We start from the raw sequence: 17,223 nt of genomic DNA, 5'->3' as shown, positions 1-17,223 counted from the left end.
CATATGAGCTCCTAATAAAGATTAATAATTTCATTACTCTTTTACTTCTGTCATTGTCGATATCTGTATGTACAAGAACAACCAGGCACGTTACTTGAGGAGGAGAAAGAGGAAAAGCATATTGCCCCTCTGTGTCTGTGCAGCTTAAAAAGACATTTAAAAAAAAGATCCCACAGAGACACCTCTGTTATGAAAAAGGTTATTGCGGCAAAACAAAAACACTTAATGAAATTTGTGTGTTAGCTGTTAACTAGTTTATTTATAAAAAAAACTCGAAATATATCAGTGTTTTCTGTATTCTATAAGTATGTTAACTTTATTTGGATTTTGATCTATCAATCTTTTTTTTCTTATTTTAGTGTCACCGTTTTTATTTCTGTCAGTGATCACCTGCAGCAGCAGCATGACGCCTGACTGGGTTGATCTGCTGCGTTCAGGTGTCATGTGTCCATCTCCGAGGTTTAAATATCTGCAACGCTTTTTACACGTGGTATATATTCTTATTTCACTTCAAACAATTAATAACGATCATAGGCTTTACTTTTTTTCTTTAAAATAACATTTATTTCCAGCATATTCATACAATGTGACAGCACAGCTTGTAACATCTGAAGAGGAACGGACTTGATCCAGCACGTTGTCACAAAATATTTGAGCTGACTAACAAGATAAATGAAAAGTCAAATATATAGCAGAGCATTTCATTTTACCAAATGCAATATATATAATACAGGCAGTTGGAAACGAACTAGAAAAAAATGGTGAGATAAGTGAAATAATACATCAGGAAAACAGGGGTATGGCATTTACAAAACATTAGTTCAACTTTAACAGGAGATATAGGGTTAACATCCGTAAACTACATGTTTTAATAATTTAATTTTGCCCCAGTTATTATTCGATGCGTGTCAGAGATTGTGTTTAGATTTTCATTTGATTTTGAAAATTATATTTCAACTTCAGTTTCATCAATCAGCTTATTTAAAAAAGTCTATATAATAATAATAATAATAATAATAATAATAATAATAATAATAATAATAACGCATCTCTAAATCGTGTATTCGTTTATTTTAACTGACATATAAATCAGTTATGAAAGCATGTATATTTTAGCCTTCTGTGCAGCTGGGTTTACGTCACACTTTCCCAGCTGATGATTTATTTTGGGATCGATAAATATATTTTCAGTTTCACGTTATTTTAGTAGATCAGGCTTATAAATGGGGAATGACATCCAAACTTTTGAAGTCTAACATATATAAAATTATTTTCCAAAATTACACGAGTGAATATAGGTTCCCCCTCCTATCAGACCGTCAGACTACAGGTCAGACGATCCTATCATGTACAGTTACAGTTCCGCCTGTAGCCGAAACACATCACAAGATTTTCGCCATAACATTCAACACTTGTGGCTACAAATACATCGGATCGTGTCTCTGCGCTCAGTCCGCCCGCCTCACTGCTTGTCCGGCGTGTTGTTGACCAGCGGCCCGTACAGGCCGCTGACGTAGCCTTGCTCTTTGTGTAACATCGTCCGGTCCCGTATCAGGTCGCTAAAGGCGTAGTCCATCGGGGGCCTGAAGCCCAGGGTGGGCATCAGCCCGGTGGTGGAGTAGGGCGTCATGAACGCCAGTCCCCGGCTGTGCGCGGAGTAGGCCAGCCGCAGCGGGTTCAGTCCCAGGTGGGTGCCCAGCGGGTAGGTGCCGGGGTCGGCGCCGAAGTGCGGGGCGTTCGGCTGCAGAGGAGAAAACGCGGAGCGGTTGCTCAGCGTCATGGCTCCCGGCAACATGGGCCTCGTCGGAGTGGCCGTGGACGTGGAGGACGGCGGCGGCGGCGGCTGCTGCGCGCTTTGGAGCATCCTCTCCGCCGTCCACGTCTCCTCCGACCCGGCCCTGTTGGGCCCCGGGGCGTCGCTGTTGTTGAGGATCTGCTCGATGGCCTGCACCACGTCTTTGCCGCAGCCCTGCAGCACGAGCTCCAGGACGCTGCGCTTGTGGCTGGGGAACACCCGCGTCAGGATGTCGATGGCGTTCATGTGGCGGGAGGCCGCGGAGGAAGGGGAGGCCTCCTGCTCGTCCTTGTCGGTCTCGGAGCCGGAATCGGAGCCCAGGGAGCTGACGGACCCAGGAGTCTCCTCCCCGTCTTTCAGCGGCTTGGACACCGGCGAGCCGAGGAAGGACTCGCTGTCTCCGTTCTCGGAGCCGGAGCCTCCGTGCCGGCCGTCCGGGGACGCGATGCCCGGGGCCGAGTCGCTCTCGGCGGACGCCGGTTTCCCCGCAGACTGCTGCGGGGTGGCGGACCCGGAGTGATGGCTCTTTGTGAACAGCTCGTACTTCTGGATACTGGAATCTGTGGACGCACGCAGAAAACCACGCATTAAGATTAAAAGGCGAATGTCACTGTGTTAGAAAGGTATGGATATGACTGTAACACGCGTCCCCCTCACAGAACAAATGAACAACCTGTCACTGGCTCAGTCGGGACGTCAAATGCCATATACAATTCATATTGATACCACAATCAACAAAACACTCATCAGTAGCCTACAGCCGGATGTGTCACATTGCAGCCTCGCTGTAATCTCACTAGTGTGCCAGCCACGCGTCATACTTGGAACTTTATGAGTGTGAACTGTCCAAGTTTCACTCCACGTGTTGTGACTAAACCCGGCCGTCGTGCAGCCGCTCCCTCTCACCTGAGTTGCTCTCGCTGCTGACGGAGCCGAACACCTCGTAGTTGGACCGCGGGGGGATGATGCCGTTGGCGGCGGCCAGGGCGAGTCCCTCCGCCGTGCCGTAGAGCAGCTGCAGCTCCCGGGCCTCGTTCTCCTCCTGCGCCTGCTGCCGCCGCAGCGCCACCTGCGCCGCCATCACCCGCTGCCTCTCGGCGATCAGGGTGCACTTGGCGCACATGCAGTCCTTCCAGCGGCAGTAGCGCTTGTGGCCCTTCAGCGCGGACACGACGCCGTGGTTCCTGCAGCGGGCGCACTTCGGGGTGCGCGGGTACTTGTCCGCGGCGCGCAGGAGCAGCGGAGGGCCGCGCAGCAGGCTGCTGGCCATGGACACCGGGATGGAGGCGGCGGCCGCGGCCGCAGCCGCTCCCGGGTGCACGTGGGAGGCGGAGGAGACTGTGGGGAGCTCCGGTCTCAGATCCATGCCCGCGCGTGTTTTCTCGCCGATGTCACCAAAGTTAAAACTATAGTAAGCGAGCTGGTTCTGAGCTATATATCTGCGTTAGTGACACTAATGTCAAAGACGATCACATCTGCTCTGCGGTTCTGTGGGCGACAGGTGAAGTCACCGATGTCTGACTACAGGACACACACAGATCTATGACCCTGATGGAAAGTGTCCGAGAGTCGAAGGAGCGAACATCTGAGCGGACACAGTGGACTGTACATCCGTGCAGAGCAGGAGCCGAGAGGAGCGATCATTCCTCCCCCATGAGGAGTCCAAGTGTCCGGGAGGAGCCGAGGTTCGTTACTCGCCGCAGCCTGAGACACTAACTTCCTCCAGAGATCGTCAGTGGATACAGATCTCTCTCTCCCCCTCTGCATTGTTGCGCCTACGTTTTCATTAGACAAATTTGACAACAATGTGGCGCCTGTCATTGGCCAAAGGGGGAAGGAGCGATCTGATTGGCCTGCCTCTTCTGTCTACTTTCTTTTTTTTTTTTTCAACTGTGTCCACCTGAGTTCTTTTTTTTCCAAATATCAAGTGTTAAGAATCTGAAGGGAGTTTCCCGGAAAGCTCAAATCGATGCAGTGCATTTCCACAAAAAAAGATTTTTTTTTATTGATTTTTAAACAATAGCCTTGTTATTGTGGTAAACCGACTATAGGATGGCATGTTGCCAAGTATAGGACACAACAAACTCCTTAAAATGAATTTTCTAAGTAATGTTTTTCTTCAGAAATATTCTGTATCATTTGGCGACACGATTGTTTGGACGTCGTCATCCTTGTGATGTGTTTAATTACAGGCTCATTCAAGACTTTTGTTGCCCCCACACAAAAAATAAAGATGATGCGTGACTGTAACACCGTCAGGCCGGAGGGTGAGTAGCCAGTCATTTATTTTATTGATTCAAAAAGAGGCGACGTTGGCTCTGTGGCAGGAAAAAGTCTGTCTGCAGCAGGTTATTGACAACAGGAGGCAAAGCTGTCGACGTGTTAAACGGTTACGGCTACAGTTCAACTAAATATAATATTGTCTCGTGGTTGTTACACTACATGTAAAATAATCCAATTGAGATTTTAGTTATATGCGGCAGTTATTTGTTTCATGCAGGTTAGAGAGAGAAAAATAATATTGAACTATATAAACGCATCGAAGAGACGAAATGACAGAATGATGAATGAAATCGTGTTTGTCCTTGTATGGATCAAACCAAAGTTTTTCATTTGTCCTTCTGTCCTTTTTCTTTCCAGTGTTTTTCTTTCTGGTCGCATCAAGAATAAAACTGAAGACAAATAGAAGCCAAATGATTTTTAATAACTTCATATTTTGTGCCCGTTTTGTTTGACACGAGCTGCATTTCCTAACATTTGTGTCGATTGATGAAGAAACAATATTTGATCAAATTGTTCGATCATCTATTGTGTATAATTATAGCTACATGTTTACATTTAATTACAGTAATTTTAAAGATAATTTTGGACTTCAAGTTATTAGTCCTTTGAAATAATGATTGTTATTGTGACAATGTTAACATTACTGCCTATTATTTATTTTTCAGATAAACGTTGAGCACTATTTATTTTTAACTCGATTTGTGATCTTTTCACGCACATATTAAATAAATATAATACTTTCATTAAAAAGTATTTTCCATAACGCTTTTATTATTATTATTATCATTATTAATATTGATAACGATTTTTTTAAACAAATACGCACAGAATAATTTGTTAAAATATGCTGTCAGAATGAATGGCGAGAAGATAATAAATTAATATTACTGATCATTTTTTGAAGGTGAAGACAATAAGATGTTTCTGTCAAACTTCTCATCTTCATTCTCAATTTGACCTGAATCCATTTCAATCGTTATGAGACTGAAAGAGAGAAAAACGAACAGAATTCTACAATAAAATTGATCGATTATTTCCTCAATAAAATAAACCTTGTGAATTGATCGTTTTGCTTCTCTCTGAGTGACGGTGAGTCGTCCTCCCGTCGCATCGTTATTAACTGATGAACAATAACAGTGGAAGAAGAAGAAGAAGAAGTCCACGGCGCACTGAGCCACTAAAGGGCAGCGCGCTCACACCACCTGCTCACTCAGGAGATCGTTCGTGCAGATTATTTGAATTCAGATTTTTTTTTAAATTATAGGTGTTTTTTTCCCCCAGTCCCCTGGAGTATGACAACAGCAACAACAAGAACAACAACAACAGACTTAGTTATAATAAAACGACTCGGCTGCTTCTCGAGGCTGCTGGAGACAGAAATATGGCTGCTCGGTGTGTGTGTGTGTGTGTGTGTGTGTGTGTGTGTGTGTGTGTGTGTGTGTGTGTGTGTGTGTGTGTGCAGCCCTGCCTCTCTCCCCTCCCAGGCTCATTGTTTACTTTCTGAATCACTGTAAGCAAATGCCATCTGTTTCCCTCGCCGCCGTCATCTGCACCTTAATTACCTATAGCCACCAGGCTAATGGAGACGATATTAAAACTACATCTTTTTGACATTCAAAGTAATTATCCGCGCGGGCGAGGAGCTCACTCGGAATGAGAATCGCCCGCGCTGCTGCTCGGGTATCAGTGCATGGTGATAGTTGCAAAGTGCAGAGGAAGGCCCGGCGCCCACCGCGGAGCTTAGTGCTCATGCTGTCACCTGCAAGGATGGATGGATGGTTTTTAGAAATAAAACAGCCTGCGTATCTCATTAGTTTGGTTTTCTTATTGTGTTGTTGTTGTTGTTGTTGTTGTAGCGGCCGAGACAATAGAAATGCGGGAAGCGAACTGTTAGGAGACCATATCTCCTCCATCGGCCCTTCTCTCATTACGCACAGTTTCCACTGGTGACCAGAGTGGGGTTTGAAGTGGCGGTTACTTGGATTGGACACGTGTTTATTGAGCTATATTTATCCATGGACGGCCGATAAGGCTGATCAACAACTGAGGCGATTCTGACATGAAACCCCGGCTCTGATTTAATCACACCCGGTTCCACCCGAGTTGCGTCAACTTCCGCCGGTCCGAGGTTATATTATCACATTTAGTTTGGCTGAGCCCGCGGCGGAAAGTTCTTTTTTTTTTTGTCTTCTTCAAAGATATGCATTATGATAGGGATTAAGTTCACTATTATTCCCCCTGGTCCAATTAAAAATGCCCCCCGCGCAATTAAAAAGTGACTGTGGGCACTTAGAAACGCGCAGCATTCTTTCACCCACTTCATTAGGCCTATGCTTCAAAAAAAAAACAACCCATGCGAAGCGTTCGTTTCTTTGAGGGAGGCTACGGAGGAGTGGGTTTTTAACACCCTGTTAAGATCACAACAAAGGCCATGCTTGACCCAACATATGTAGCAGCATGTTTCCGCTGCCCCTGCACCCCGGCGCGGCTTTCTAGCGGCCTCTCCCACTGCCGCGGCCCCGCCCGCAGCCCGGCTGCGCCCGGATCCCCTCCCGCGCTCTCCCGCTGCAGCCGCCGGCCCCGGCGCACAGAGGCAGAGGTTAGAGTAGCAGTTCGACAAGGGGGCCGCGGAGAAAAGAAACGCACTGAAGTATTTACACGCTTGACGGCCGCGCCGTGTGCAGGAGGCCCGGGCTTAGAGACAAGAGGCTGTTAACCTGCCACTTCACACCAGCTCCGGCGCGCCGCAGAAATGGATCAGGCTTAACGCATTCCTTCAGAGTCAGCGGCGCAGCGAGGGCTGCACGCACGGTGCACAAGCTGCTTCTCACTGCTGCACGCACGGTGTGGAGCGTGGTCGTGGCTCGGCTGATGAGGGTGTCGGGACTTGAAGGGGAAATTCAAAACCTCGTGTTTTAGACACGAGGTGTGCGATCAGTCGTCATAAACATGTTATTAACGTGGCAGAAGCATTGTTCGGGATAACTAACTTAGAAAACATCAATACCTCCCTCCAAAAATGAAATGTGGCAATGTGATGTATTTGCAGCAAAGTGTAGGTGTACTTAATACATTCAAAGGTAAAAGTACACATACTAAAAATGGCCCCTGGGAGAGTAAATCATTAGAAACTATATTTCTGGACTTTCTGCAGCATTTTTAAGGATGTTTCTTGGTTAAGATTGAACGGACATTTTTACTGACCAATTTAATCTATAGTGTTCAACCATCTTAAAAATCAGCTAATTCGCTCTGTAGTAGCACCGTGAAGTGGGATCACCCAAGTCAAGTCCAGGGGTCAGTCATGAGTGTACTTCAGTAAATCCACTTCATCACTTCGCCACTGGAGAATAAAGTGAAAAGGTGTGTGTACACACACACACACACACACACACACACACATGAATGTGAGGAGGGCCGTGTGAAGATGAGGATGAGGAGGCACTTGAGAGACGACATCACCCCTCACTCGCTGGAATAACACAATTTGTTAATGGGGGATAACCTGCCGTGGTGGCTATGAATATTTCAGAGATTTGAAGGAAGGGCCCTTCTTTGGCAGAGCTGTTGGCCATGGCTCTCTCTCTCTCTCTCTCTCTCTCTCTCTCTGTGTCTCTCTCTCTCTCTCTCTCTGTGTCTCTGTCTCTCTCTCTCTCTGTCTCTCTCTCTCTCTGTCTCTCTTTCTCTCTCTCTCTCTCTCTCTCTCTGTCTCTCTGTCTCTCTCTCTCTCTCTCTCTCTCTGTCTCTCTCTCTCTCTCTCTCTCTCTCTCTCTCGTTTTTGTGCCCCCGAGGTAGTTTGGCAGGGATTATCTTTGTTTAATGAATGGGCTACAAGTATTCATCAACACGGCGAGATTACTGGTCTCTCTCGCTCTCTTCTGCGAGGCCCAGTGGCATATAACTCCAGTGTGTGTGTGTGTGTGTGTGTGTGTGAGAGAGAGAGAGAGAGAGAGAGAGAGAGACCTACACACTGCAGCCAATTAAAATGCGCTCTCCGCGGCTCTGTCCCTCCACATCTGCCTCCTTTTCTCCACCGACGAATGGTGCAGAAAAGAAGGAAGCGCATGAATAGGCGCTCATTGAGATCACAGATGGAGTATGGCTTTCTTTTTGCAAGAAATTTGAGAAACACCATTGTCCCCAATCAAAACTCAATGTGTTCGACTACAATGGCGTCGGCTTTGAGCTCCGCCGCTTCAATTGGCCTTGTTTTTGAAACTTGAAGTGTTCAGCACAAAGAGCCGGTCCTCCTGGATGTCACCAGCGCCGCTTCGCCTCGGTGTGTGTGTGTGTGTGTGTGTGTGTGTGTGCGCGCGCTCAGAAAGAGGAAAAAAAGAAAACACAATTAATATGAAGCTGTAATTACTCGCCTCCACGCCACTGCCCCCATTCAGGACCCCACCGGCCCATTTATTACTTTATCCCATGCGGCCGATAATCCGAATACCACAGGTTTTTATACAAGGCCTCGGTGCTGTTGGTGTTTTCAGGAGACGGGAGTGAACGGAGCAACACGCCGACAGAGGCCCGGGGCTGCCATAACACAACAATGAAATCATAAATTAGGGACCGATTTTTTTTTTTTTAGATTTAAATGAGCCTTTACCGATATACTTACATAATAAGTATATGATATTTTCACATTTAAAAGGGAAACATTGAAACAACTATTACTAAACTAAACATTTCGGCTCGCCTGTTTTACACTGTGTGGTTTTATGACCCTAGACAATTCTTTTAAAAACATTTTTGAAGGGTAATTTTTTTAAATTAGCGATTTAAATATATATATATATATATTATTTTTTTTACCATCTGCTGACGCGAGATTCAATCACGTCCAGAATCAGAGCAGGTTCGTCTGTCAGTAAGATGATTATGGATCTGGGCTCCAGAGCGCCCCCTGCCACAGTCAGCGGCATTACAACCTGCGGCTTCACTGCAAAAGAAAAAAAATGATTAATTCATGTTAATTAATATATTTATGGCCACAATTGAATATAACATATACATCCTGATCCCATCTGACTCATATCAACGAAAAATAGATGTCATGTTAGGAGAGATGCTTTTCTCAATAAACACGAGTTGAACAAACGAGAAAGACAAAAACAAACGAAACGATAATATTGATATTAAACGGCAAATGCCAACGATTTGTTCGAAAAATTAATTCCAATTAAGAACTTTTCGTGTGTAACCTATTTTTTGCCATAGGGGGAAAACTAACAAGAAAATGCACGACATTAATGATTATTAAAAAGTAATTTTAATTCTAATTTTGTATTTGAATGAACAGTAACAGGGTGAGGGAGAAGTGATACATGTACACGTCTCTAATAAAAAAAAAAAAGATCAGCTCAAACTGACATGTATGTTCTTGGGGTTATATATTATACAATAATGTATTAAAAAACAACTTTTTAAATAAATTATAGCAGCAATGAATTAGAGCAGAAGTAATAATCAAATTAATTCCTATTCCTTATTCGTTTGTTTGTTTGTTTGTTTTTTTTGCTGTGTGTATTATTTCCTCCCCCTAATTATTTGTCAATGTATAAAGTTTTTTATACATTGAAAGTCACAGCAGCTGCGGATTGAGAGGAATTTTCATCTGGCATTGCAACCAGCCACAGTTGTTTCTTCCTCCAGGAATAAAAAGTAAAGTCTCTCCTCGTCCATTGTGCCGTCCACAGACAGGCCTGTGAACAGAGGGGGACGACCCTCCCTTTGTGCCCGTCCGACACTTTAAGCTGCACAGATTCTGTTTCTCTGGCCAGGGCCGGCGTCTGAGAAAGTAAACTCGGGGTGACCCCTCGGTTCGGGACACAAGCGGGGATCCTCCCGACTCAGGGAGCCGCCACGCTCACGCATCTCCAAAAGGAGGGAGGGGTGGATCACTTGTGTCTCGCCAGTGTCGGCTGCATTCTTGACCCCGCCCGGAGCTGGTTAAACATCGCGGACGCTTCTCCCCTTTTGTCGCCGGAGAATCAAGACAGCAACCTGATGTTGCCACCAGAGAATCTGTGGCCCCGGGAAGCCGGCGGAGTAAAGCTCATTACCACACAAGACACCTTCTCCCCCCCGGTCGGAGCTAAAGGGTGATGCTGAGGTGACACACACACACACACACACACACACACACACACACACACACACACACACACACACACACACACACACACACACACACACACACACACACACACACACACACACACACACACACACACACACACACACACACACACACACACACACACACACACACACACACACACTGATTAAGACATCCAACCAAAGTTTGACTAACAGGTCAGAGAACAGCTGATGCTACGCCGTCACACTGACGTCTTCTCTAAAGGGGAAATAGAAAGATATATTAGAGGCCTCTTTGTCAACCTGACACCAACAAATATTTTCATCATAGATTCATTTCTCAAGAATGCCAGAGAAATGCTGCAAAAGGTCACAGCTGACACCGGAGAATATTTGGCATTTCAGCTTTCGGTCAAAAAAATGACTGTAACAATTGAACTTTTGAAATTTTTGAATGGCAACTTATTGATTAATCAACTAATCCATACAGCTCCACAGTGGGTAATGGTGTCTCTAAAACAGAAATGTGTCAATCATGGAAGAGTCTGTGGGATATTCAATACGTTTCACTCTCACCAGAACAGTTAATCTGTTGAATCAGTAATTCTTTTTGATTTTCATGTAATGATTTTTATTAAACACAAGTGTGCCTGGGGGCTCTTATCTTTCCAAAAAACAAATCAGCTGAACAGAAATGACAAGAACTATTTTTAGATTAAATTGATATTTTAGTTAATTTCTCTTACAGTTATAAACCTGATGACTTCTTCCCAGTGAAACAAAAACAACCGAGGACACGTTTGGCCGGCTGCCGGACAGAGAGGAACCCTCGCCCTAAGAGAGCGATATCACTACGTCTCATTGGCACTTCCGACCCGATCACCATCACCAGCTGCAGCAGCACAAAGGAACATGCCTGTGCACATTAAATTAAATCTGCGTGATAGAAACTGTAATCTCACACTTGAGAGGAGCTGCACTATGCACAGGAGCAGGAGCAAGACGCACTCTGACAGACGAGCAGAGGTGCACCTGTCTGTCTCTTTGCATAAACACACTTGGCTCTTTACGCTCACTGAGCTCCTGCCCGGACCTCTCCCTCGCCCCGAGCTGCACGCGGCCCCGCGGCCAACTCACTCCTCTGCCTCCCACATCTAATATCACAAGGATCATCCTTTTAACTATTCAACAATTGCCCTTCAGAGTCTTCAACAAAGTTCAGCATTTCCCCTCGAATGGGACATTGGATACACATCAGGTCGACCCCTCAATGACCCCTCAAAGTCTGGGAGCATTAAAGGGCGTAAGCCTGCTAGGTTTTGGGGGTAAGACCAAACTCGAGTCCAGACTGGGCCTCACAGAGGCACCATGTTCTAACACTCATCCAGTTCAGGCCAAATAACTTTTAAAAAAGCAACTTCCAAACACAAACGCTGCATGTGTGGATGACCCCGGGATGGAAGTTGGCAGCCTGGTCTTGAGATAAGCATTAGTCTGACTGACTAGAAACACTTAATCATTTAAAATACAGGCTGAGGCAAAGGTTTGTCCAGCTACTGTCTTTTCTCAAGAGCCGTCCCCACTATTGTTCCTCCGGTACCTTCACTGGCCTGTTACCAACACTCTCTCCCTTTTAAAGACCAGACAGGCCTGAATCTGGACGTGAGGCCCGGAGCTCACTGACAATACTAATTGTTTTTGGGGATTTGCCATCGGATTTGTGATTTGCCGTTGTGTTTTGTGATTTGCCTTGTTTTATGATTCCACTGTGTATTTTGTGATTTGCTGTTGTTTTGTGATTTGTCGTTGTTTTTTGATTTTCAAGTTGCACGGAGTCAATGGCAAGTATATTTCGAACTTTATTAATAAAAAAAAATCTGCATTTTGCTATCTTTTCTTGACCTAAGAACTTCTTCACGGCCAAGTTGTAGGTCTTTCCAAGGCTCATGCAAACCTACATTTATTAGGAAATAAAGTTATAGGTTTTTGGTAGCAAGTGGTTTCTCTTCATCTTTCATTTGAACACATTTGACTTTTCTTGTGACAAATATTAGTGGTTTAAAATCAGGGAATCTCTGTCAATACTTGTTTATCGATTCAACGTGACACTTTCCGAATAGATTTTGATGAACAGAGACAGAAGAACTCAGGATGTGTCATGCAGTGTTTCTTCCTCACTCACTCACCCAGTGCCTTTAGCAACATCTCCTGTCTGGTCAGACCTGGGGAAGTGAGGCTGGCTGAGCACATTAGCTCCACTCATTCCTCGCGTGAGAAACAAGACAGCGGCTGACGAAGGCGCACTCACACTCCCAGGACCGCTTGTGTAACACACTCACACAAGCAGTCCAACTTTTTTTAAAGCACAAGTGTAACTTTCATTGCCAGATGGTACTGGATGAACTTATAGAAAAGCATTTTGAAAGGTTTTCATCAGTAAACACCACAGGGCTCAATTGCAAACCACAAAGTAAGATTTGTGAGATCATTTTCTATTTCACCCAGGAGGATTAAGTTGAGGCCTGTTGAATTCCCATTTGAAACTAGACTCAAAAGTCTAGATTAATCAAAATTAGATTTTGAAGACTATTCAAACCACTCAGGTGCCTTTACATCTTTCCCCTGAAGAGACAGTTCAGTTTTGTCCACCGAGTCCATAACCAGTGAAGTCTGACGCTGACCTCTTTAAGGGATCAAAGTTTTTACAGCGATTTTACAAAGGCACACTGATTCATTTCAGTGTATAAGATTCTTGTCATATATTCCTATGATTAACTAAGTAACCTTTTTTCTGACATCAAATTTGTTCTATAAGTACATATTTTTGATCACAGCGGCAAGCGATATCGTTGGAGTTGACTTTGTTGCTCGTAGGCTTCATTAATTAGAAATTACTAAATGTCAGCCGTCATCCTCAAAGTAACTACAACGATTTGGTGAAATGTCGTCAGTATTTATAATGTCATCATAATAGTTTTTCTTCTTTTCAGAAGAAATCAAAAATACATAATGAATATTGTAAGGTTTATATTTTTTGCATTGTGAGTGAACATTTCAATCATATGGTCTCCGACGATTTAAGATATGTGTTTATGAAATATTTACATTTGCAGTACTTTGTTGTTTTATCCATCCATCCATCGTCTACCGCTTTGTCCACTTAAGGGTCACGGGGGGCTGGAGCCAATCCCAGCTAACATTGGGTGAGAGGCAGCTTCACCCTGGACAGGTCGCCAGCCTATCGCAGGGCCACATACAGAGACGGACAACCGTTCACTCTCACATTCACACCTACGGTCAATTTAGAGTCTCCAATTTACCTAACCCCATTCTGCATGTCTTTGGACTGAGGGAGGAAGCCGGAGAACCCAGAGAGAACCCACACATACAGAAAGGCCCTGGTTGGTTTGAACCGGGATTCGAACCCAGAACCTTCTTGCTGTGAGGCAAAATTGCTAACCACTACACCACCGTGCAGCCCATTCCTTTATCCCCCCCTTTCAAAATCACTAGAGGACCCTCCAACTGCACCCTGAAAAACAGTGTTGACACAATAGCAGGTAAAAGAAACTTCAGTGTGCTCTCACCTTTACACTGTCTGATGTTTAACATGAGAAGTATTCAAAATATTGCATGCTTCCTCACTCTTCCTGCCAGCGTCCACTGTCAAGAACAAAAAACATGACAAATAAAATCTATGAAAAGACATTTTCATATCATGAAGGCCCTGTCTGTCTACTCTTGGCTGGATTTAGTCCAGGCTGCTGTGATCCGCCTGCCTGTTAATTGATGAGGGAGTAGCAGTTGTTTGTGGCACTCCGTTCTGCTCTGCTGGGGTTCTCAAACTTTGCCTTTAGCTGACAGAGGAGCCCTGCTACAGATGGAGGGCTAAGCCTGCGTGATCCCTCCCCGCTGAGGGCAGAGAATTAGCTGTGGTGAGGCTGATTTTACCATGTGGATGTGCATGGGAGGGAGAATATTAAAACATTTGTTAAGAGGAGTAAGCAAAAAAGATTTGCCAGTGGCAACAGAGATGTGATGATGCATATACCTGAACTTTGACATGATGTGTGAACCTTTTGTTTTGTCACCCACAGCTTCAGACATACACTGACGTCCAGCGGAACTTTTCCGGCCAGCCCCCTAGAAAAACTTAAGATCATGTGAGAATACAGCAGGAAGATCTAGCCCACTCCCTCGCCGCGAATCTTCACAACATTTTCTTGATGTTGTCAACAACTCTGACCCGAACAATCTCCTGTTGCGTTCTTCATATTTGAGCAGCAAGCTCACGGACATGTCTGCGCCCGATTTTCTGGACATTTTCTGAAATACAAACAATTTATGTTGATCAACATGACCTCCTGCAGATTAAGTCACATATGTGTTGCTCTAGTTAAAAGCGAACAACTCACAAACGTTATAAAGAATATTTAAAAAAACTAAATGGACCAAAAATGCCAAATTTTTGGTCCATTTTGGTTTTTCTTTCCAACATAATCTGTGAACTGGCCTTTACCCCTTAATGCCCCCCAGAGGAGATGCATTGTATAGATATTGATTTAAAAGTCTAATATAAAATTGTTATCTACTCTTTATGTGTCCTACATAACACACCTCTACATAACGGAAGAGAATGTAAGAAAAAAAAATCACCTGAAAAGGGATAAGGCTGTGTGTGTGTGTGTGTGTGTGTGTGCGCGTGTCATAACATAATTCAACAGATTTACGGCTGAGACAAATTGATGTTCATATTCATATATTTTATATAATGTATATCAAACTAAAACTAATACAGCATCAAACTTAAAAAGGATCAAGAGGGAAAAAAAAGAAAAAAGAAAAGAAAAAAAACTGAAAACTGAGCAATCCGTTGGCTTGTGGAGCAGTGGATGTTAAAACCAGGGGGAGTGGAGACTGAGGGGCCATAGCAGATGCCGTGAGTGTCCCATCACATCCCATTCCCGGCGGGAGACATTGTGTGGAGGGGGTGCAGGGGAGTAGGGTGGGACAAGGGCATGGGGAAGAGGCGGGGGTGGGAAGTGGCATTGGGGAAGGAGAAGGGGGTAAATACAGGTGGAGATGAGGCAGCCCAGATTTCTGCAAGGCAACATCTCTTCTTGCTGTTTATTTGATTTCCTTTTTTTTCATACATAATTTTTTTTATCATATATTTTTTTATTTCAAACACAAAAAACATGTTCTAAAAAAAAGCAGCCTTGGTGCGTTGAATGTGTAAAACGAGGGGGGGCCAAGTCCAAGTTTTTCTTTTTTTTCTTTTACTGTGACAAAGATTTTGTCTACTCAGTTTGTCAACGTTGTTATTGTACTTGTGTTTGTGTTGTGAGAGAAAACCATGACAGCAGTTGGGAACATGAATTTGTGAAGTGTGTGAAAGGAGTTGAGAGAAAGGGGGGGTGGGGGGGTATGGTGAATATTTGGCTGTGTGCTTGTGATACTGTCTTCGCTCCTCTGTGCAACACGTATACACGAGTCGTTCATGTATCACGACCAGGCCGAGGGCAGAGAGGCTTACTTGCACTTGTGTGTCACTGGACGTGCATGATGTCCAGTGTATTTATGTATGAGATGACTGTGTATTTGTGTGTGTGCGTGTGTGTGTAAGTGTAGGTGTGTGTACTGTAGGCCCAGACCGGGGGAGGGGAGGGGAGGGCATGCTCGGTGACTACTGTGTGTCCAGCCAGTTCATCAGTCAGTCAATGAGTCGGTCCTCTCAGTGATCAGAGGGACAGTTCCTATTCTTTAGCCTCCAGGAAGAGCGTCTCCTGTGGAAACAACTTGGCCTCCAGCAGATTCGATTCTGGATCCAACTGGGTGATCTGAGAACAGATGGGGGGGGGGGGGGGGGTCGTTAGACTGTCGCTGACCAAATGATTTTAATGCTAGAACTGCACCTCATGGTTAATAGTTTCATTAGTGTTTAACCTGACTTTAATTTTTTTTTTAAACCAAGTGTTGTATTGTTGATATTATTACAATGAAGTAATAATAATAATAATACATGACATTTCTAGAGCACTTTTCTTGAAACTCAAAGTGCTTAAAGTATCCATCAAGTATCCATCACAATATCCTAAATCGCTAAATATCTTCTTCATTTGCTTGTTTAGTCCAAACAAAGATCATACACACATAGTACATTAACTATGTACTATTAAGCACAGAGAATTGGCATATTTTCACATTTGAGAAAATGAATGTCAACATTCTGTGTTTGCTGCTATTTCGGTTTTCACGTTTTTTATTCAAATGTTTATATCTTTCTATATTTTGACATTTATATATTCATGTTTGACAGGAGAGAAAAGCCTCTTATGATTTCTCTGTTTCTGTGTATAAAGATAATAACGATCTTTATAATTTCTGATTTTGAAGATGCAACCAGTAAATGGTTTGTAGGTTTGATTCAACTATACATCTGCTGGCAGACAGTGTTCAATTAAATCAACAAATTATTTCAGCAGCAGTTATTGGATTACATGGTGATTGATGTTCTGGCCATGCATCTAAACTGAGCTGCCATTTTCCACAGCCTCAAAAAGATTTAAACAAAATTGCTCAACAAAAGTAGATTGATTTGAAAGCTTGTTCTAGCAACAACGCTGGCAGACAGAACGTGATGACGTCCAACAGGCGCAGCCACACAGGCAGTCAGATTTGTTTTAAAGTCAGTTTAATCTTATTATCTAAACTTTTTCAATTACATCTTCAGATTTTTTTCACATGTGTGAACACGGGACTGCAACTCAGGTTTTTGTAAGAGAGTGTATTATTCTAACATCATTAAAAAAAAACTATAGGCTGTAATCTGAGCAGCTGGAGCTTTGTTTCCCTCAGAGGACAGTCAGGTTTGTTTTCACGAAAAGGCTCCAATCCAGAACAAACTGATGAAGGTTACAGGACAGGAAAGACAGTGTGTGTGTGTGTGTGTGTGTGTGTGTGTGTTATAAAAGCTCTGTGAAGTGTGTGAGAGAGAGAGAGAGCAAGAGTAGCAGAGATTGCGAGAACTGTGTGCATTTTTGATG

At 44.1% G+C, this 17,223-nt stretch overlaps 2 protein-coding genes and 1 long non-coding RNA gene across 14 annotated transcripts in view; 1 reads left to right on the top strand and 2 right to left on the bottom strand.

The window, feature by feature from the left end:
• The window catches only part of LOC118317648, a 54,187-nt gene extending 42,072 nt beyond the window's left edge, over positions 1–12,115 (top strand). The window contains exons 3-6 of one of the 2 annotated variants that reach the window (XR_004795482.2): positions 3,297–3,480; positions 3,988–4,062; positions 9,775–10,190; positions 10,926–12,115. This is a non-coding gene — a long non-coding RNA (uncharacterized LOC118317648). The remainder of the gene's footprint in view (positions 1–3,296; positions 3,481–3,987; positions 4,063–9,774; positions 10,191–10,925) is intronic. The other variant, XR_004795483.2, reaches the window with a different exon arrangement.
• dmrta2 (DMRT-like family A2) lies at positions 573–3,303 on the bottom strand. Its single transcript, XM_035646490.2, has 2 exons — positions 2,702–3,303; positions 573–2,355 (listed from the first exon to the last, which is right to left on the bottom strand). The coding sequence occupies exons 1-2, from the start codon at positions 3,159–3,161 to the stop codon at positions 1,463–1,465; spliced, it is 1,353 nt and encodes a 450-aa protein (XP_035502383.1). The 5' UTR covers positions 3,162–3,303; the 3' UTR covers positions 573–1,462.
• A 2,804-nt stretch (positions 12,116–14,919) lies between the features above and the next one.
• The window catches only part of faf1 (Fas (TNFRSF6) associated factor 1), a 58,401-nt gene continuing 56,097 nt past the window's right edge, over positions 14,920–17,223 (bottom strand). For all 11 annotated transcript variants that reach the window (XM_035646482.2, XM_035646486.2, XM_035646478.2 and 8 more), the window contains one exon: positions 14,920–16,017. In XM_035646482.2, the coding sequence (XP_035502375.1) occupies positions 15,934–16,017 (84 nt within the window). In that variant the 3' untranslated portion in view covers positions 14,920–15,933. The remainder of the gene's footprint in view (positions 16,018–17,223) is intronic.

Source organism: Scophthalmus maximus, chromosome 13, assembly GCF_022379125.1.
Source record: "Scophthalmus maximus strain ysfricsl-2021 chromosome 13, ASM2237912v1, whole genome shotgun sequence".
NCBI lineage: Eukaryota > Metazoa > Chordata > Actinopteri > Pleuronectiformes > Scophthalmidae > Scophthalmus > Scophthalmus maximus.
This window is presented reverse-complemented; position numbering and strand designations above follow the sequence as displayed.

Coding starts and splice junctions, on each gene's coding strand:
- dmrta2 (XM_035646490.2), bottom strand. CDS start 3,161: ATGGATCTGAGACCGGAGCTCCCCACAGTCTCCTCCGCCTCCCACGTG. Junction 2,356..2,701: donor CAGCAGCGAGAGCAACTCAG/GTGAGAGGGAGC, acceptor GTGCGTCCACAG/ATTCCAGTATCCAGAAGTAC.